The sequence below is a fragment of the Rhincodon typus genome, chromosome 8 (assembly GCF_021869965.1).
Source record: "Rhincodon typus isolate 14 chromosome 8, sRhiTyp1.1, whole genome shotgun sequence".
Taxonomy (NCBI): Eukaryota; Metazoa; Chordata; class Chondrichthyes; order Orectolobiformes; family Rhincodontidae; genus Rhincodon; species Rhincodon typus.
The window spans coordinates 80,044,238-80,067,120 of NC_063339.1; the positions used below are offsets into that span (position 1 = coordinate 80,044,238).

A 22,883-nucleotide genomic window follows, 5' to 3' on the forward strand; every position below is an offset into this window, starting at 1 on the left:
TAATAAAGGAGAGTAACACACGAAGGAGAGAAAATGGAAGAGATTAAAAATCGAGGACAAATAGCACTGGTTATCAGTAATAGGCAGCAACAGCTTCAAAGTGGGGAAAAAAAGGGGAGTGACATAACAAAAACAAAAATAGTAAATTAGTGGAGAAAGGTCAAAAAAAAAATATTGAAAATTGTCTTTATTGTGATGAACCCTCCCAAGCCCGAGAGGACAAAGGGGGGAAAATAGAGTGAGCAGCAATGGGTTAACCACAGAGCACATCTTTCAAGAGGCCTCTCAGACCACTTGGGATGGTCTTCTTCCCCATAATCACGATGGAGATGAGATCTTTACCTAACTAGCACCATGTCTTTATTTGATGAATCTAAATTAATTTTTTTTTGTGGAGGTAACTCCCAAAAGGCATTTGATTAGTTCTGTCCCAAAGATTACTCAAAATAAAACCACAAATGCAAGAGTTAGCTTGGTGACATTCAGGTAATTGGGAAGCAGGAAACCCTATCCTCATTTATCTATTGAGCAAGATGTGACAAGTAGTGTTCCCAAGATCATAGAATCCCTACAGTGTGGAAACAGGCCATTTGGCCCAACAAGTCCACATTACCCCTCTGACCCATTCCCCTACCCCTGCATTTCCCATGTCTAACCCACCCAACCTAAACATCCCTGGGTACTATGGGCAATTTAGCATAGCTAATCCACCTACCCTGGACATCTTTGGACTGTGGGAGGAATCCGGAGCACCCGGAGGAAACCCACGCAGACACGGGGAGAACGCGCAAACTCCACACAGACAGTCGCCTGAGGCTGGATTCGAACCCGGGTCCCTGGTGATGAGAGGCAGCAGTGCTAACCACTGAGCCACTGTGCCATTGTACTCATCCCTCACAATCTTTCACCATATTTATCAATGTCTTGGATGATGGAATAGGGAGTTGCTGATGGTGTTAAGTTAGGACTTAGAATTATTCTATGTAGTTAGAAGCAGAAAGTTACAAAGAGGCACAGACAGCTAAGTGAGTTGACAAAGTTTGCTGGATGGAGTTCAATGTGGGGAAGTGAGAGGCCAATCACTTTGGATCTGGGAAAATAAAAAATCTGAGAAAATAAATATTTTAATGATCTGAAAGTAGGAACTCTGATTTGTAAAAAGGCATTTGGGTGTCCCAGTTCACTGAAACCAAATGCACAGGTTAATAAAAATGAGTAAACTTGTTGGATTTTCTCTCTTATGGTTTGGGATACAAAGGAGTACAAAATGTTTCAGTTGTACAACATTTCTGGCAGATCTCATCTGAAGCATTATGTTCAGTTCTGGCTACCATGCCACAAGAAGGATGTTTTGGCCTGAGAGATGCAGCATAACTTAAAGGGACTTAAGTGGTTAAATTATAAGAATGCTTTGTACAATCTTGTCATGCATTCCGTTGAGTTTAGAAGATTGAGGCAAGATCTGGTGGAAATATTTAACATGATAAGGAGAAATTGTTTCCTCTCACTTGGATAGAGTGATTTTTAAAATGAGTGCTGTTTAGGAGTAAAATTGCTTTTACATGGAAATGGTACTGGAAACTTGGAACATACTCTGGCAAATTCTGTAGATGCTGATTGTCCATTAGCATTTACATGTCTGAACTGGGTAGATTTTTGTAAGGCAAATCTATTTAGTGATATGGAGTGGTAGGTAGATGGAATTGAGGTATGCAGCTGCTATGACCCAAGTGTGTGCTAGATCAGAGATTCAAGAGGTTGAATGACCACCTCCTGTTGCTGTGTTTCTGCATCTGATCATCAGAGACACAGAATCTGCTTACCACAGAGATGGCACTAATCCCAAAGGAATATCTGGTGTAATCGCAAACTTTGTAACACTAGAAATTATCAATTTTTTTTTAGAAATCTGTGCATATTTAACTGTACATTATAAATTGCTTCAACACTTTGTCTTCCTTTTCAACAGTCAATTGAACAAAATGTATTTCTAACCTGATTGAGGGGAAATATTAGAATTTATGAAAAGACATTTTATTAATGTTGACAAGTTTGCAGCTGGTGAAAGAATGTCTGTTGTTTAATTCATGCAAACCCTTATGCAAAAGTCTGATGTAGCTGATCCTTGTTGCATTTTGTTTTTCTCGAGGGGAGCGGTATGTTCCAGGAGTGGGCCATGTGAAGAAAGATGATGTCACTTTGAGGGAAGTGATCCATTTACTTTGTATTGAGCCAATGCCTCACAGTGAACTAGCAAAATCGTTACCTGAGAATGTGAGTTTCCTCATTTTGATACGTTTTCATAGTGTATTGAACCTTGAGGTAGGCAAAGATGAAGAAATTTGCATCTAAGTAGTTCCAACAGCATCTGCTAAAGCATCCTGTAGCCAGTGAATTCCCATTGTTAGATAATAAATGCAGCAATTTGATCACAGCACTGTGCCAAAAAAACAGCAACGTGATGACAACCAGACTATTTGTGTTAGTGATTTTGTTGGAATCATTAATGGTTACCAGGACATGGGAACAAACTCCTCTGCTGTTCCTTGAAATAGTGTTTTGGGCTCTTTGACGTTCACCTTGGTTTAATGTCTTATCTGAAAGATGGCAACCCTGACGGTGCAACTGTCCTGTATTGGAGAGTATTAGTCCAGATTGTTGTACTCGTGTCTGAAATGACACTTGAATCAATGAACTTAGGCGTGTATGTCAGGGGCACATACTATAAATGTTCATAGACTAGTAACTTTGCTAATATGGGTTTTTCTGTTGCACACCCCAAGTGATGGTGTCAATTCGTTAAATTTTCATAATGTAATAGAAGTGTTGCAGTACAGAGCTGAAAGCCCTATGGATAGTGTTGGTGATATCACAAGCAGTGCAACTGTATAGTTAACCCTTAATACTTGAAAAGTACATTTAACCTTAATTTGTTAACCTGGTCCAAGCAAGTTCATGGTATGCAATCCATTCCTTGTTTATAACTTCCAACTTATGGGTTGTCTGACAAGCTCTAGACGCCATGTAACTTCTTGCAGTTACAACATCTTAACTCCTTTATTAACATCTATGCATAGAACAACATAGAATAAACAGTTGAGAATGTGCCTTTCAGCCCTCACTCTTGTCAATGCTGATCTTTATATTCCACACAGGTCTTCTCTCTCTTCTTCTTATAACCCTGTTGTCATAACTGGCATTGTGTGCTGCTGTTTTGAAACAACATTGCCACTTAATTTGATAATAACTAATTGCATTTGTAAGGCACTGTTTTGAAGGATAGGAGGCTAGTGTGGAGAACCAAAGTCGCGGTCAAAGAGGAGGGTTTTGTGGTGATGTTGAAAGTAGTTGGGAAGAGAACATCTAGAAAATTCCAAAGGGCACACCTGCTTACATAGTTCCATACCAGGAACAACAAATTCTTTCTCTTTTCAGTTAAAACCTACATTTGTGAAATACCAATTAAATCTCCGATCCCAGCTTCTCTGGACTGTCCATATGACTGTCCTAAAGAAGAGTTTGGAACATTGATTCTGTTTCTGTCTTCCCAAATGCTGCCTAAATTGCTGCATTTGTCCAGCACTTTGTTTTTACTCCATATAACCGTAATCCCTCATTCCTTATACCATTCTGATAAATCTCGTCGGTATTAAATGAGCTACAGAGGAGCAGAAGAAGGCAGGGGCAGTGTTAAGGAGTGGAGGGGAATAAGTGGCGGTCGGGACTTGACAGTGGGACGATATATTAAAAAACAGATACGATTAGTTGACTAGATATTGGAGGTTGTTGAGGATGGAAGTGGAATCAGACTGGTGGAGAAGATGCAGAATTTCAGTTTTCAGAACTTTTGGATCTTGATACATAGTGTGTCATTAATGTTAAGTGGAATTGTGACATTTCCTGCAGTGATTTCTGCTGATGCTTCAGCAAGGGAAGCAAATTATATATAAACATGCTTTAGGTTTAGTTTGGGAACATAGTTTTCTCAGCCTGTATTCCATGTTTACAGATTTCTTCCTGCCCTAGATCGTTGGTAGTCTGCTTTCTTACGCTACACATTGAGCATAGTTCCTCTCATTTTATTTTTAAAAAAAATGTTCCGCTATTGCAAATTCTCACTGATGTAAACTCTGACCTGGTTTCTCTGGCAGTTATGGAATCATAGAATTAAACAGGCAGCATGGTGGCTCAGTGGTTAGCACTGCTGCCTCACAGCACCGAGGACCTGGGCTCGATTCCACCCTTGGGCGGCTGTCTTTGTGGAGTTTGCACATTCTCCTCTTGTCTGTGTGGGTTCCCTCCAGGTGCTTTGGTTTCCTCTCTCAGTCCAAAGATCTGCAGGTTAGATGGATTGGTCATGCTAATTTGCCTATATTGTCCAGGGATATGGAGATTGGTGGATTAACCACAGGAAATGTAAGGTTACAGGGATGGGGTGGGTCTAGGTGGGATGCTCTTTGCAGAGGTGGTGTGGACTCAATGGGCTGAATGGCCTGCTTCCTGCCTTGAAAGCCTTGATCCACTTCCCAGAGTTTAGTGGCCAGTACTGAAAACAATAATTTAGCTGATCGGTAGTCATTAATAGCTTAAGAATACCTGCTGATTTATGACTGGAATTTATCTGTAATACATCTGTGGGGCTTTTTTGCTGCACTAAAGGTGCAAGCTAACTGCAGACTATTGTTGAACATAGAAGCGTACTGCAGAATAGGTTTAATATGCCTTTGTCGTACCATTCTCCGCCCCCCACCCACCCACCCACCACATTTAGCTTTACTAGTTAGCTAATACTGGTCTCATAAGAATTGCTGTAATGCAACCCCACCTTCTGAAACCCAAAATGTGCTGTTCAATAGTGCACACTGGTTTGGTAGAACTGCACATTGCATACAAGGCGATTATAAACAGGCCTTTTGATCAAACATAGAACATAGAACATTACAGCGCAGTACAGGCCCTTCGGCCCTCGATGTTGCGCCGACCTGTGAAACCAATCTGAAGCCCATATAACCTAAACTATTCCATTATCATCCATATGTTTATCCAATGACCATTTAAATGCCCTTAAAGTGGGCGAGTCTACTACTTTTGCAGGCAGGGCATTCCACGCCCTTACTACTCTGAGTAAAGAACCTATCTCTGACATCTGTCCTATATCTATCACTCCTCAATTTAAAGCTATGTCCCCTCGTGCTAGCCATCACCATCCGAGGAAAAAGGCTCCCACTGTCCACCCTATCTAATCCTCTGATCATCTTGTATGTCTCTATCAAGTCACCTCTTAACCTTCTTCTCTCTAACGAAAACAGCCTCAAGACCCTCAGCCTTTCCTCATAAGCCCTTCCCTCCATACCAGGCAACATCCTGGTAAATCTCCTCTGCACCTTTTCCAATGCTTCCACATCCTTCCTATAATGCGGTGACCAGAACTGTACGCAATACTCCAAGTGCGGCCGCACCAGAGTTTTGTACAGCTGCAACATGACCTCATGGCTCCGAAACTCAATCCCTCTACCAATAAAACCTAACATACCGTACGCCTTCTTAACAACGCTATCAACCTGGGTGGCAACTTTCAGTGATCTATGCACGTGGACACCAAGATCTCTCTGCTCATCATAGACACCGAGAGCTCTCTGCTCATCTCGCATCAGTAAAAATTTACATAGCTTGAACAATGTTAATTTGATATAAGCTTGCAGTAGTAATTGTACACTTTTAGAAAAAAAAAAATCTGAAAATTGATGTCTGTGTTAAATTATTTTAACAGGAAAATAATGAAACTGGTTTGGAAAATGTTATACATCAGGTGGCCACTTTCAAGTAAGTCTAGTTATATTCCTGTGTTTTTTTCAGCAGTCTGAACTAATAGCACCAGTTTTGAGGTCAGAAGTATGCTTTTCATTTAACTCTCTTCCTGTAACTTGTCGCAGCTGGCTTTTTTCACAAATGTTTTAATTTGTAATTACCACTCCAATAAGTTACAATTTTTCATTTCAAACTCCCAACATTGATAATGCTGGGAACCTTAACTGGCTATTGCTGTAGGTACACAGGTTGTGAACAATATGAACGTACAATCGTATGAATTAGAAGCACAAATAAACCACTCGGTCCCTTGACACTGCTGTACTGTTCAGTCAGATTGTGGCTGATCTAATTACTACACATTCCTACATACCCATAACAACCTAGAGGAGGTGATGGCATAGTGGGATTGTGACTGCACTGTTGATCCAGAGACCCAGAAAGTGTTATACATCAGATGGCCACTTCCAAATACGTCTATTTTGCCTGGGTTTAGATCCCGTCGCAGCTGATGGAGTTTGAATTCAATAAAAAAGAATGTCTGGAATTAATGATGACCATGTCACAACTGTCAGAAAAAATCCATCTGATTCAGTAATGTGCTTTAGGGAAGAAAACCTTACCTGGTCTTTCTCCAGACCTACAATAATGTGATTGACTCCTAACTGCCCTGTGAAATGGCACAGCAAGCCTTTCAGTTGTAACAGCCACTAGAAAAGAGAAAAGGAATGAAAACAACAGACCACCTGACCTCAACTAAAGCACTGGGAACAACTGCAAGCATAACTGACCCTGCAAAGTCCTCCTTACTAAAATCTAGTACCAAAATTGGGAGAACTGCATGACATAGTCATACCTATAGAGTCGTACCTTAGAGGCAATGTCCCAAACACTACCATCACCAACCTTGTCCCACCAGCAGGACAGACCCAGCAAAAGTGATTGCACTGGTATCTTGAGGAGAACCTGTCCCAAGAGCCCTTGGCATTGACTCTAGACTCATGAAGTCTTGTGGCATCAAGACAACGAACCTGCTGATTGCCATGTCATTCCAATCAATACTGCACCATGTTGCACACCACCTGGAGGAAACATGAGGGTGGCAAGGGTGTAGAATGTACTCTAGGTGAGAGATTTCAATGCCTACCACCTAGAGTGGTTTGGCGGCAGTACTACTGATCGAGCCCACTGGGTCCTAAAGGAGATAGCCACAAGACTGGGTCTGCAGCAGGTGGTGAGGGAACTAATGAGAGGGGAAAAACACACTCCACCTCATCCTTTCTGATCTGCCGCCTGCAGATATTTCTATCCATGTCCGTATCGGTAAGAGGGACCGCCGTACTATCCTTGAAGACAAAGTTCCGCCTTGACATGGAGAATACCCTCCATTGTGTTTTGTGGCGCTATGCTAAATGGGACAGATTTTGAACAGATCTAGTAACTCGAGACTGGCCAACCATAACGTGCCTTGACCACCAACAGCAGCTGAATTATACTCCACAATCTGCATACCTTATGGCCCAGCATATCACCTACTCAACCATTGGAAAGGCATGTGGGATGCTTACCTTTAGTTGAGGCCAATGCTGGAACTGAATAAAATGTTGGTTAGGCCAAAGTTAGTGGGGATATTGAAAAGTTTTTCACTTGAGCTGTCGGGATTTCGGAATCTCTGCCTAGTAGATACAAGATTCCTCAGAGCATTTAAGAGGCTTTTGATTTTACGATGACAAGGCATATAAGGCTATGGACCAAGTCCTGGGATTAGAATCGTTAGGCGATTGTTTTTGACTGGCACAGACTCAGTGGGCTGAAGGGCATTTTCTGTGCTGTAGACTTTTGTGACTCTATGACTATGCTTATCATCAAACCAGGAGATCAATCCTGGTTCAATGGAGTGTGCAGGAGGGTATGCTAGGACCAGCACCATGCATTCTAAAAATGAGGTATCAACCTGGTGAGGTTACAAAACTGGACTATTTGAGTGCCAAACACCATAACCAGAAAATGATAAATCTACGCGATTCCAGTCCTTCGATATCCATAATAGTACTGAAGACTTGTGCTTCAGAACTTGCCACACCCCTAGCCAAGCTGTTCCAGTACAGCTATAAAACCGGCATCTACCTGACAACGTGGAAACCTCACCCGGGTATTTCCTGAATGTAAAATCCACCCCAGCCAATTACTGATCCATCAGTCTACTTTCAGTCATCAGTAAGGTGATGGAAGATGTCATCAACAGTGCTATCAAACAACACCTGCATGTTCAGTTTGAGTTCTGTTACGTACATCCAGCTCCTGACCTCATTCCAGCCTTGCTTCAAACATGGACAAAAAAGCTGAATTCCAGAGGTGAGGTGAGAGTGACAGTCCATGACATCAAGGCTGCATTTGACTGAGTTTGCAAAACTGGAATCAGTGGGTATCAGTGAGCAAACTTACCACTGATTCGTGTCATATCTGGCACAAAACAAGATGTTTGTGGTTGATGGAGGTCAGTCATCTCAGTTTCTGGACATTTCTGCAGACGTTCCTCAGGGTAGTGTGTCCTAGGCCCAACCATCTTCGGCTGCTTCATCAACGACCTTCACTGCACCAGAAGGTCAGATGTTTGCTGGATATCAGCATAATGTTTGGCACCATTCATAATTCCTTAGATACTGAGGCAGCCCATGCCCAAATGCAACAAGATCTGGAGAATATCTATGTTTGGGCTGACAAGTGGCAAAGAATATTTACATCACATAACTGCCAGGCAGTAACGATTTCTAACAAGAGAAAATCTTTTTATGACCTGTCCACTTTCATAAGATAAATAAGTTATAGGAGCACTATGCAGTATTCCAGACATGGTCTCACTAATGCCCAGTACAGCTGAAATATAACCTCCCTACTTTTGAGTTCAATTCTCTTTGTAGTCACAAATTACCCTAAATGTCTGTCACTGCTTGTTTACTGTCTTTCCTGCTAATCTATCTGCCCAGTCCACTTTTGCTAACTCTATTGTGATTCCCTTTATTTAGATTAAACATGGTTGTTTCCAACCCAAATTTCTCACTCTCAAACTGAATATTAAATTCATCATGTTAATCACTACTTCCAAGGGAATGTTTTGCTAAGGTCATTTATTAAACCTGCCTCATTACCCATTACCAGATCAAGAACAGCTGCTCCCTCACACCAGTTCTGAGGAAGGGTCACCAGACCCGAAACGTTAACTCTGATTTTTCTTCCCAGATGCTGCCAGACCAGCTGAGCTTTTCCAGCAACTTATGTTTTTGTTCCTGATTTACAGCATCTGCAGTTCTTTCAGTTTTTATATAGCCTGCTCCCTGCTTGGCTCCGTGACATATTGATTTAGGTTTTCATGTTGGCAACACGTGACCAGTGGAGTTCCACTGAGCAATTTACAATGTGCATTAATAACTTGGAGGAAAGAAACAAATTTTTACTTCAGCCAGATTTGCAGACAACACAAACAGTGGAAACAGCAGGTTGCAAAAGGGATGCAAACAGAGATATGAAGAGGTTAAGTAAGTGGGCAAAAAGTTTGAAAGTGGAATATAGTGTGGGAAAATGTGAAGTTCATCGTGGAAGGGAGAACAAAAGAACTGTGTTATTTAAATTGGGGGGGAAAGAAACTTCAGAAAGCTGCAGCACAAAGGAACTTGGGGATATTTGTACATGAAGCACAGAAAGCTAGCCTACTTGCAGCGGATAATCAGGAAGGTTAATGGAATGCTGGCCCTTATTTCAATAGGGTTGGAATATAAGAGTGGGGAAGTCTTAATGAAACTGTACAAAGTGCTGGTGAGATCACATCTGGAGTGCTGTGAACAGTTTTGGTCCCCTTACCTAACGAAATTCATTATTTCATTGGATGCAGCTCAGAGAAGATTCACAAGGATGATCCTTGGTATTGAGGGATTGTCTTGTGAGCAAGCACTAACTCTACTCACTGGAGTTTAGAAGAATGAGAAGTGATCTCATTGTAACATAGCATCCTTAAGGGGCTTGACAGGCTACATACTAAGAGGATGCTTCGCCTAAAGGGAGAGTCTAGGACCAGAGGACATTGTCCCCCTCCTCTGTGACAATGTGAAGGTATATCTTCTCTGCAGGTCATAGAGGGAGCAGAGTCCTTGTGTATATTTAAGGTTGAGATAGATTCTTGATCAGTTGGGAAATAAAGGTTTATAGGGAAAAGGCGGGAAAGTGGACGTGAGGAATGTTGGATCAGCCATGATCCTGTTGAGTGGCTGAGCAGGCTTAATGGGTTAAATGGCCTACTGTTGTTCCTATTTCTTATGGTCTGCCAGATTATCTTGACTTTTTCAAAGTGCAATGCAAAAATGTTTTTAATAACAGTTTCTAGCATCTTCTTTATGGCAGATGTGAAGCTACCTGGACTGTAGTTTCCTGCTTTTTTTGACTCTGTCCCCTTTTGAATAAGCAAGGTATATTTGCTGACCATTTTCAGCTGCTGTGTTACAGCACATTGGCCATGTTCTTTTTCCATGGAACACTTTTTTTGATAACTTCAGATCTTACAAATTGGCTGACATTATCTCTATCATTGAGATACAAAGGCATTTTATTGTTACTTTGAAAGTAATTCAGGGAGTACTGTGGTATTTCCACCAAAAGCATATTGTAATTCATTTTTTTTCTCAGAATTGTTTAATGTCATCAATCAAGATACATGTCCTTGGACACTAGGGCACAAGACATTGTGTGGTTTTCCTCCCCATTGTTGCTAGAATTCTGCAACATTTCCTAAGCTCAAGATTGTGAGTGTACATATCTGCATATCTTCATTATTGCATAGGAGCAAGAGTCAACCACTTTGTCACCTGAACCTGTTCCACTATTCAGTGATGATATAACTGATCTGTGAACTGACTTCACAGACCTAACATTGCTCCACATTTCTCAATATCTTTGATTAAGGAAAGTGTCCAATCTCAGTTCAATTTTTGCTTTAAAATCTAGCATTAATTGTAATTTTTGGAAAAACGTTTCACACCTTTGTGTGGAGAGTTTCCTAATTTCACTTCTGAAAGGTCTGGCACAGATCTTTAGACAACAACTCCTGGTCCTAGACTTTCCAATCAGTAAAAGTAGTTTCTGTCTAGGACCACTTGAAGTTTCCCTTAAATCATGAAAACTTTGACCAAGTCACTCCTTAATCTTCAAAATTTCTTCTAAATTTTCGAAAGGTAGTACAGCCCTTGATTATGTCATCTCTTGTGTTACTGACATTGATGAAATAAACTCCCAGCTGTGGGTGAATAGCTCCACAGTCTTATGGATTTTTCTGGAGAGTCGAAGGCTAAAAGAATAAAACATATGAAATGGAGCCCAAAGGTTGACTGATGTGTAAGTATGTTAGCTTTAACTAGTGGATTCTTCAGTCAAGCCATTGCCAAACCTAGTACTTTGCATTCCTTTGAAACTGAGGGTGGTCAAACACCGGACCATTGCTTTTTCTGAAATTAATTTATGAGATATGGGCATCACTGGCCAGACCAACATTTATTACCCTCTAGAGAGTTGTTAAGACTCAACCACATTGCTCTGGATCTGGAGTTGTATGTAGGTCAGACCAAGTATGGACGGCAAATTTCTTTCTCTGATGGACATTAGTGAACCAGATAGGTTTTTATAACAATCAACAGTAGTTACATTGGCACCTCTAGGTCAGCTTTTTAATTCCAGATTTTGATTGGATTCAAATTTGACCATCTACAATGGTGTGATTTGAACGCATATAACCAGAACATTAGTCAGGTTTTCTGAATCACTAGCCCAGTGACAATACCACTGGGTCACTGCTTCTGTTTTTTTAAATGATGGAAAGCTTATTCAGGTTATAACTGGAAAGGATGGATTGCAATGGCATTCTGAATTCAACAAGACCAAGCAAATAACTACTCTCTCCTCCCTAGAAAGCCAGGATTGTCTGGGCATGGTGTATATGAGTTGAAACCGGAATATCTGAAACATTTCAATTTGTTCTTCTACCATTACTACAAGTCACAGCAGACAAAGGTAACTATTACCTCAGATTATATCTTTGAACTAATGGTACTAATTTTAATACTAATTCACATATTACATTGTTTTTCTGTGGTTGTACTCTTGTATCTTCTCTTTAAAAAAAACTTGCAAAATAAAGTGGAGCTGTGTTACAAAAGGCTGAAGATAACAGCAACTGATAGGAGGCTTTACAATGGGCTGTTATGAGTGGAATTACGCTGAGTCATGCAGGTCTGTTAAAAGCTAAGATTACAGGAATTCAGTATCTACTGTCTCCACCAAATAAGGCTTACGCTTGGACAAAACATTCAGGATTGACCATATGCACAGATAATTCCAAATGAGGCATACAGTTCGCACAGAGATCTGTGTATGAGAGCCTGAGAAAACACTTGCCTCTTCAGCAGAACTTCGAAGAGCAACACTGCAGGATGCGTGGTGAAGATGTCAAGAAGAGTTTCAGCCTGGCCAGCTGCTCACTGTCCTGGGTAGTACAGATGGGAGGGAAATGTCCTGGGAGTCCTCAATGTTAACCCTAGACCTAATGAAGTCTTCAGGTTAAACATGGGCAAGGAAACTTCACACTGATTACCACGTACTGTTCTCCCTCAGCTAATGAATTGGTACTCCTCCATGTTGAACAACACTTAGAGGAAGCAGTGAGGATGGCAAGGGCACAAAATGTACCCTGGGTGGGGATTTCAATGTCCAACACCAAGAGTGGCTCGCAGCGGTACTACAGATAGAGCTGGTCGGGTCCTAAAGGACGTAGATGTAAGATTGGGTCTGCAGCAGTTGGTGAGGGAACCAACAAGGGAAAATCATACTTGATTCATCCTTACCAATCTGCCAGCTGCAGGTGCATCACCTGTCCGTGACAGTATCGGTAAGTGGCGACCACCTCGGTCCTTGTGGAGACAAAGTCCTGCCTTCATATTGAGAATAACCTCCGTCGTGTTGTGTGGCACTATCACCATGCTAAATGTGACAGTCTTCGAACAGATCTAGCAACCTAAGACTGAGCATCCATGAGGCGCTGTGGGCCATCAACAGCAGTAGAATTGTACTCCAGCACAATCTGCAACCTCATGGCTCGGCATATCCCCCACTCCAACCATTATCACCAAGCCAGGGGATCAATCCTGGTTCAATGGAGAGTGCAAGAGGGCATGCCAGGAGCAGCACCAGGCATATTTAAAGATGAGGTGTCAGCCTGGTGAAGCCAACAGGACTACTTGTGTGTCAAATAACATAAGCAGCAAGTGATCACAACCAATGGATCAGATCGAAGCTCTGCAATCCTGCCACCTCCAGTCATGAATGATGGTGGATAATTAAACAACTCAATGGAGGAGGAGGCTCCACAAATATCCCCATCCTTAATGATGGAAGAGTTAGCACATCAGTGCAAAAAATAAGGCTGAAGGTTTTGCAGGAATCTTCAGCCAAAAGTGCAGAGTGGATGGTCCATTTTGTCCTCCCTCAGTGGTCCCCAGCATCACAGGTGCCAGTCTTCAGTCGGTTTGATTCACTCCACGTGATATCACAAAACAGTTGGAGACATTGGATGCTGCAAAGGTTATGGGCCGTGACAGCGTTCCAGCAACAGTACTGACAAGCTGTGCTGCAGAACTTGTGGCTCCCCAGCCAAGCTGTTCCAATACTGTTACAACATTGACATCTACCCAACAATGTGGAAAATTGCCCATGTACGTCCTGTATATAAAAAGTGGGACAAATCCAACCTGGCCAATTACTGCCCAGTCAGTTTACTCTTGATCATCAGTCAAGTGATGGAAGGTGTCATCAATTGTGATCAAGCAGCACCTTCTCACTAATAAACTGCTCAGTGACGCCCAGTTTGGGTTTTGCTAGGGTCACTGAGCTCCTGACCTCATTACAGCTTTGGTTCAAACATGGACAAAAGAGCTGAATTCCAGAGGTGAGGTGAGAGTGACAGCCCTTGACATCAAAGGTGCATTTGACCGAGTGTGGCATCAATGAGCCCTAGCAAAATTGACTCAATGAGTATCTGGGGACAAACTCTCCTGTGGTTACAGCCATACATGACACATAAGATGGTCATGGTTGTTGGAGGTCATTCATTTCAGCTCCAGGACATCTCTGCAGGAGTCCCTCAGGATAGTGTCCTAGGTCCAACCATCTTCAGCATCATCAATGACTTTCCCTCCATCATAAGGTCAGAAATGGAAATGTTCACCGATGATTGATTGTGCAATGTTCAGCACCATTTGAGCCTCCTCAAATACTGAAGCAGTCAGTGTTCAAATGCAGCCAGATCTGGACAATATCCAGGCTTGGGCTGACAAGTTGCAATTAACATTTGCACCACACAAATGCCAGGCTATGACCATCACCAATAAGAGACAATCTAACCACCATCACTGAATCCCCCACTATCAACTGATTAACTAGAAACTCAACAGGACTCACCACACAAAGGCAGTGGCTACAAGAGCAGGTCAGAGGCTAGGGGTACTGCAGCGAGTAACTGACCACATGACTCCTCAAAGCCTGCCCACCATCTGCAAGGCATGAGTCAGGAGTGTGATGCAATAGTCACCACTTGCCTGGATGAGTGCAGTTCCAACAACACTCGAGCTTGACACCATCCACAACTAAGCAGCAGATTGGCACTACATCCACAAGCATCCACTCCCTCAATCGACGCTCAGTAGTAGCAGTGTGTACTATCTACAAGATGCACTGCAGAAAATCTCCAAAGATCCTCAGACAGCATCTTCTAAACCCACAACCACATCCACCTAGAAGGACAAGGGCAGCAGATATAGGAGAACACCACTGCCTTCAAGTTCCCCTCCAAGCGACTCACAATCCTGACTTGGAAATACATCGTTGTTCCTTCATTATTGCTGGATCAAAATCCTGGAATTCTCTCTCTAATGGCATTGTGAGTTAGCCCACAGCAGGGGAGCTGCAGCGGTTCAAGAAGGCAGCTCACTACCACCTTCTGATGGGCAATAAATGCTGGCCAGCTAGCGATGCCCACATCTCTGAAATGAAAATAATAAAAGTTTTTTAAAAAACGTTTCAGGTTAGAACCCAGGGTAGTGACGGACAGTGATTGAAATATCTCTACTAGTTCTCTCTCATGCAGACAATGAACAAATTCTTTGGTATCCCTCCATCTACTTGAGGTGCAGAAACAATGAATTTCAGGTAGGGTGTCCACTCATCCATCTTTGATGAATGAAGAGGCAGATTGTATCAAAAGTGCCCCACGTGAAGCTTCCATGTGTCGTTGACTGTTGTCTTCAGCATTAGTGCCTATTGCCAAACCACTGTGACCACTGATTATTGTAGTTGTGCCCACCAGCCCACAAGAAATGTTGCCGTTTCTCATCAGTTATTGACATCTAGCTGTGATAACTGATATTTTGAACCTTCACATTGTTTGTAAGCAACCTCTGAAATGGTGCTTTGGCTGTCTCACTAGTCCTTTGGTTGACTCACCATACAGAAGATCCTTGGGCATGTGACCTTTTTCCTTTTCATGGATGTGCCTGAGCTAACAAAGCCATCTTGTTTGAGTAGTACAGCATTTGTGGTTTTTGTTCTACTAGGGTATGTTGTTCTACTGTTTTGTTCTACTCGACCTGCAGACAGCAATGCTGGAAATTTTTGAGCTTCTCTAGCCGCATGTTATCCCAGTGGTCAATTTGGTGTTATTCTGTCCTTGTTTTGTGAGTTGACCGGAAGTGACAGCTGCTTTCCTTGGATATCAAGAGCTGCAGATGCTGGAGTCAGAGATAACAAAGTGCGGAGCTAGAGGAACACAGCAGGTCAGGCAGCATCAGAGGAACAGGAAAGTTGACGTTTTGGGTCAGGACCCTTCTTCAGAAATAGAGGAGAGGGAAGGAAGCTCATAAATAAATAGAGGAGGGGTGGGGCTGGGGAAGGTAGGTGGCCAGGATTGGTAGGTGAGGTGGGAAATGGACAGGTTGTGTCAGGTCAAGGAGGCGGGGATGAGAGGGAAGGTTGGTCTTGGGATGAGGGCAGGGGTGGGGAGATTTTGAAACTGGTAGAATCCATGTTTAGGCCATTGGGCTGTAGGCCTTAGGAGCCGAGACGTGGATTTTACCAGTTGCTTAAGCGCTTTGACCTTGAAATAGTGTAGTAAGGAAATCTTGCAATTTTAAAAAAAAGTCTACAGAATCTGAAATTAGTTTGAAGTTTACATCAGTGGGTAAAGGGTTTAATTGCAATTTTCATGAACAATAAAAATGTAAGCTGGTGACCCGGACCTCAAAGAAGTACCTACAGGAAGGAATTTAAGATGTGGTTACTGAGAGAAAGAAGCTGCAGTGGAGGGGAGTGAGGAAAAGTGCAGTCGCAAATGGTTCATACATGTAAACAGGATAGAAAGCCAAAACAAAGTTAAAGTAAGGATTCTGAAATGAACAATTTTGCTGCTGTAGCTTCAGTTTTGCCACAGTCCACCAGGCCATTTAACAAAGTTGATATTCAAGTGGCCAGATGAAGATGTGTTAAGGGAATCTTTGCCATCAAGGCTGCCATGAGAGAAGGAGATTCTGCAGAAGCATACCTTTTGTGTGATGATTTTCTCCAGGGAACTTAGATGAAGGCTTCCAATAATTGTGACTCGAAGATTGAATCGATTGGAAAAGTGAGAGATCCTATGGCTCAAAAGCCAAGTTATAAGACTTTGAAAGAGAAAGCGGGAATGATGCAGGTCTTTGTTGTATCAACTATATTAAGTATATTTTACTTTTTTCGTTTGAAGTGGCAATTGCCAGGTGTCATACTGTTTCATAATGCTCCTGTTAGGTACTTCTAAAATGTTATATATCATTTAAAGTGCTATATAAATATGCACTCTTATGTTAAGTTGTCTCATTTATTTCTCTTTATTAAAGGCTGAGGATGAACAGAAGAAGAGGAAAAAACAATCCAACAGCAGTGAAGGTAATTCAGGTTTTTAATTTGAGTTTGGTGTTTCAAAGATATATTATCAGGGTCAACAGGTGTCTCGTGCATTTTTTGTGTTCCACAATGTAATTTTCAGGATTGAGACAATTGTTGCCAGTGCTTTTAAATCCAATAGTTTGACCATAGCTAACACAACACTGGAGAATTGAGGCAAAATTGCAGAGTAGCTGGATAATTAATCAACAGCAGAAACCTTAAAATTATAAACATACGGAGTAGGTGAATGGGCAAAGCTAGCAAATGGATTTCATTTAAGACAACTGTAAGGTCGTCAACTTTGGACCTAAAAAGAATAGGACAGAGAACCTCATAAAGCATGAAAAGAGGTCTTGATGGCATTCGGATACATAGATTATTAAAATGCCATAACGTGTACAGAAAATAATCAAAGGAAGTCATGGAATACTGGCCATTATATCCAGATGACTATAGTACACAGGTTAGAAGTCATGCTTCAGCTACTCAAAGCTCTGATCATACCATACTTGGAGTACATTGAGCAGCTCCATGCGCCACACTATTGGAAGGATGTATTGACCTTGGAGGTCATGCAGCACGGATTTACTGTAATGAAACCTGGACCAATGTTCCCTCTAATTCTTTTTGCCATGCGTGACCCACTTGTACTGCACAGCCCTTTTAATAACACGTTTGCCTCTGTTTGTGCTTGTTATCTGTCCCTTGCATAGTATTTTCCTGATTGCTGCGTGCTGCTACACACAGATCCCAGGGAAGTTCCCCAATTATTTTGGTTACGATGGGACTCTCAAATTGTTCAGCTCCCAGGTATGGAGAGTTGAACTGGCTCCTGTTCTTCATTCGTCCACTCCCTTGGTTAGTCATAACTTGTTTAAGAATGGATCCCAAGCCTTGTGGAACCTTTCTTCACAGCCTAAATGAGTTTGTGTTTTAAACAGAAGCATTTTAACCATGAACTGGCTGAACAACTTGGGATGTTGGTGAGTGTGAAACGAAGTATGGAATTCCTATTTGAATTCCTAACTGTGTAGTTCAGTTGAAGGCAGTATTGCATAAAAGAATAATTAAATAATTTATGACTTCTTAAAAATTCATTAATGGGATGAGGGTGTCACTGGCCAGGCCAGTATTTATTACTCATCCCTAATAGCCCAGACGGCAGTTAAGAGTTAACCACATTGCTGTGGGTCTGGAGTCATACGTAGGCCAGACCAGGTACGTTTAGCTGTTTCCTTCCCTAAAGGACAGTAGTGAACCAGATGGGTACAATTGACTATGCCAATCATTAGACTCTTAATTCAGGATTTAATTTTGTTTTATTGAATTCAAATTCCACCATCTGCTGTGGTGGGATTTGAACCTGCATTCCCACAACAAAGAACTAACAGTTCAGCAATAATGTCACTAGGCTGTTGCTTCCACAAATTACTTTAATTATGTTTTGAAATTCCATTTTCACCATCTGTTGTTTGCTTTTGGTGAACTTGTAATTGTGCAATAAATTATTTAAGTATAAGCATTCAGACAGAAAGTATCATTGCAGCCAGTATGTATATAGGTAATACAAGGTGGTGTACTATCCACAGTATAGGTCTGGGCCATATAATTACCTTAAGCTGTGACATGAAAGCATATAACTTTGGTGCAGTGAGGAGTACAGTATTTTCATGGATACAACTCATTTTAAATCCATCTGGAGCAGGCTATCTCACACCATTTATTACCTATCTGAGTGTCAGAATCTCAACCAAGAGATCTGAGGCAGGCAGTGTGTGTATCACATGATAGCATAGAGCAAAGGGCTGTTTTGGGACAGGTGTGAACTGGATTTGTGATGAGAGAGTTATAGGGGCCTACGATTGAGGCATTTATTTACTGTTTAAATAAAGAATGACCCTTCGTCCATGTGCAAAGTGTAGAACAAGAGCATATCGTCTTCAGGAAGAGTTGCAGTTTCGTAATAATTTATATGCTTGTATATATGTGTCTGTATGAAATCCCCCAACTCAACAAAAAAGTTGAACTGAGCACTGCACTGCATTTTTGGAATGAGTCTGAGAACAATTTTGACAAGACAGAAGTCCTCCTTTCATAGACGTCAACCTTAGGAGACATGGTGCTGGATGTGAAGAACAGTTTGACAGTTGCCTGGACAAAATTTTCAATTGTATGTACTTGTCGCATCACTGATGGCTCATTTTTGATGTTAGGGTATTGCTTATCATAACCTACAAAGTAGTATTTTATTATTTTAATTAGTTATTGCAAAAATAAGCTGATAGTTATACATAAGTAAAAGGCAAACACAGCTTTTGACTTACTTGAATTACGTGTGGTGTGATTTGATTTTGAATTGAATATTGCCTTGCATTTTCAACATGCTCTGAAATTCCTCAGTTTTTTTTGTCATAGACATGGAATAAAAGAAACATTTAGCCGACACCTGGCGAAAATAAAAATCGGCCACAAGAAACACATGAGCAATACATTAATAAAAATGTCATCTGTAAATGCTTCCAAAGGTACAATGAGAGAATGTCATGCAAATACTGCCAGGGCTGTGTACCGACTCTGGCCTGTGTTGCTTTTAATACTTCACCAAGCCTCTTCCTTACCTAAGTTAGTTCTTCTGAACTTGGCCTTTATCCCTTTCCTGACCTTCATCTATTCAGCAAACATCCCCTCGGGCTATCAATGTTAACTACTTTAACAGCTACATGCACTCTGAATTTTATATTCTCAACACATTTTGTCAAACTAATTTTCACATTTGATCTGTTTGTATTTGTGCTGCCATATTCACAAGGACAAACAGAATTTATGTGCAGAAACTGTCAATTCATTCATTGTTTATAGACCTTAATAGATACCCCCATCATCTCTCTTGCACAGATTAGAAATTCAAACTTGGTCAATATTTCCTAGTATTGCATTCTCCAAATTTTAGTTTGATGCTTGCAAATCTTGTATATTATTTTTGTAGTGCAAAGACTACATGATCTGGCATTATATGATGTAGTTTCTGAGATTTGTGGTTTTATTTACCTAGTTCATCTGAAGCATGAGTGTGGCGATCGTGGTCTGCTAGTTTTATCATCCTGTGTTGTGTTTGAGTAGATCGACCTGCTAATGGACTGTTTTGTAATGTGTTTTTCAGCCCTTCCACCTCCTCTCCCTCCTCCATTCTATTCCACGTTTGTGACGGTCATAAATGTTTTGAACTGTGATGTTTTAATGCTAATCCTCCGAACAGTTCTTCAGCGGGCTGTGGATTCCGCAGGGCGGTTGTGGAGTGAAGCAATGGTACAGAAGGTATGCATTTGCACAGTATCAATTACCTTGCTTGGTAGATTATGAAGAATTAAGATAGATATTATTGAAATTTGTCCCATGTGAGGTAGAAATACTATAAGAAACCCATTATGGAACATTTTAAAAGTCAAATTTGATAATGCATGCTGTTTTTATGTATTGTATTTGGATGATCTCCTTTATGTTCCTTTTGCTTTTCAATTTAATTGTACAACTTCTCCGAAATCTGATTTTGCAATTTAATTGATAGAGGTCCATTTTTTTTTGCAAATACTTTGATTATGAGAATGGTGGAAAGTGAGCTAAATGAGCCATGTGTTTCCCATGTTGCTAATTTTTCTTTTTATTTGCCTTATTTCATGCTCCATACTGGTCCTTAGTGGGAAGGTGGATCCAAAATTGACGTAGCGACAGGAGACAGAGGGTGGTGGCAGAAGGCTGTTTGTGTTACTGGAGCCCAGTGTCCAGTGGCATACCGCAGGGATCAGTGCTGGGTTCCTCCTTGTTCATGATGTATATAAATAGAGTCATAGAGATATATAGCACAGAAACAGACCCTTTGGTCCAACTCATTCATGCTGACCAGATATCCGAATTAAACTAGTCCCATTTACCAGCATTTGGCCCATATCCCTCTAAACCCTTCCTATTCATATACCCATCCAGATGCCTTTTTAATGTTGTAATTGTACTAGCCTTCACCACTGCCTCTGCAGTTCATTCCATATACGCACCACCCTCTGTGTGGAAAAAGTTGCCCCTTAGGTCCCTTCTAAATCTGTCTCCTCTCACCTTAAACCTATGCCCTCCAGTTTTGGATTCCCCAAGCCTGCGGAAAAGATCTTGACTATTCACCATACCCATGCCCCTCCTGATTTTATAAACTTCTATAAGGTCACCCCTCAGCCTCTGATGTTCCAGGGAAAATGGCCCCACCCTGTTCAAACTCTCTGTATAGCTTAAACCCTCCAACCATGGCAACCTCCTCGTAAAACTTTTCTGAACCCTTTCAAGTTTAATAACATGTTTCCTATGGCAGGGGGACCAGAATTGAACACAGTATTCCACAAGTGGCCTAACCAATCTCCTGCACAGCTGCAACATGTCCTCCCAACTCCTATACTCTGCACTGGCCAATAAAGGCAAGCGTACCAAGCTCTGCCTTCACTATCCAGTCTATCTGCGACTCCAATTTCAAAGAACTGTGAACCTGCACTCGAAGGTCTCTCTGTTCAGCAACACTCCTTGGGACCTTACTGTTAAATGTACAAGTCCTGTCCTGTCCTGATTTGCCTTACCAAAATGTAGCACTTCACATGTATCTAGATTAAATTCCATCTGCCACTCCTCTGACCATTGACCCATTTGATCAAGGTAAATGATGTCGATGAGAGTGTAGGAACAGTGATAAATAAGATGATACAAAGGTTGGCTGACAATGGGAAGGGAAGTGATAGGTTATTGGAGGATATAAACAGGTTGGTCTGATGGGCAGATCAATGACGGATAGAATTTAACGCTGATAAATGTGAGACAATGCACTTTGTAACAAACAACAAAACCAGGGAGTACTCCATAAATGGCAAGACACTGGAAAATTCACAAGCAGAGGGATTTTGGAATGCTTGTCCACGTATCCGTAAAGGTGGCAGGACAGGTTACTCGGGTAGTTAAGGAGGCCTATGAGATGCTTGCCTTTATCAGTCCAGGCATAAATTATAAGAGCTATGCAGGACTTTAGTTAGGCCACAGTTAGAGTACTGTGTGTTGTTCTGGTCTCCACACTAGAGAAAGGATGTGATTGCAGTGGAGGGATGAGAAGGAGATTCACCAGGATGTAGTCTGGGGTGGAGCATTTCAGCTATGAAGAGAGACTGGATTAGCTCAGTTTGTTTTCTTTGGAGCAGAAAAGGTCGAGGAGGAATCCTGATAGAGATACATGAGATTATGAGTGGCATAGATAGAGTGATTAGAAAGCAACTGTTCCCTTTAGTTGAAGGGTCAGGAACAAGGAGGAGGAATCGTTTTAAAGTGAAAGGCAGATGGTTTAGAGTGGATTTGAGGATTTTCTTCTCACCCAGAGGGTGGTGGAAGTCAAGAATGCACTACCTTGGAGGATAGTTAAGGCAGAAACAACTAGATGTTTTTAAAAAGTACTTGGATGAGCACTTAAAGCATCACAAAATTCAAGTGGGACTAGTGCAGATTATAGTGTACTTTTGGAATGCAGTCTTCTGTGCTGTGTAATTCTAAGTAAATCCAGTTCAACCAATTTCCAGTAATAACAGTACTCACTTTCCAATATTCTTCAGCGGGAGAAATAACTCTGTAGTAATGCACCTAAAAGATACATTAAGTAGTTCCTTATAATCAAGGAGTGCGATCTTAATGGGTTTTTTTTAAAATCAGTGCCAGAAATGCACATTTTAAGTTACTGACAACATATAGTTGTGTTTCTCTTCATACCATAGACTCTTCATCTTATCTGCATGGCATTACAAGAGGAAAAGAGACAGCTAGAGGGTGGAGTTGCAGAGGAAGATGTGAACTTTGATGTTTATCTTAAAGCAACAAGTACGTACTGTACCTGTTTCTGAATTTGAAATAGATTGACAATTGTTAATTGTTACTGCTGCAGTAATAGTTCAGACTATTTCATTGCAGCTGATGGTGTTAATTCAAAATTAAATTTCATACTGTATGAAATTAAAATTAAATATTATAATAGCTATTAAAATTGTTAACCTTAG

General features: G+C 41.3%; 1 protein-coding gene across 1 annotated transcript in view; it reads left to right on the plus strand.

Annotated features, from left to right (window-relative positions):
• The window catches only part of ubr1 (ubiquitin protein ligase E3 component n-recognin 1), a 154,472-nt gene that overhangs the window by 54,539 nt on the left and 77,050 nt on the right, over nt 1–22,883 (plus strand). Inside the window, exons 15-20 of the mRNA XM_048600485.1 lie at nt 2,119–2,274; nt 5,771–5,823; nt 11,760–11,862; nt 16,770–16,818; nt 19,979–20,133; nt 22,605–22,707. Of these exons, the coding sequence (XP_048456442.1) occupies nt 2,119–2,274; nt 5,771–5,823; nt 11,760–11,862; nt 16,770–16,818; nt 19,979–20,133; nt 22,605–22,707 (619 nt within the window). The remainder of the gene's footprint in view (nt 1–2,118; nt 2,275–5,770; nt 5,824–11,759; nt 11,863–16,769; nt 16,819–19,978; nt 20,134–22,604; nt 22,708–22,883) is intronic.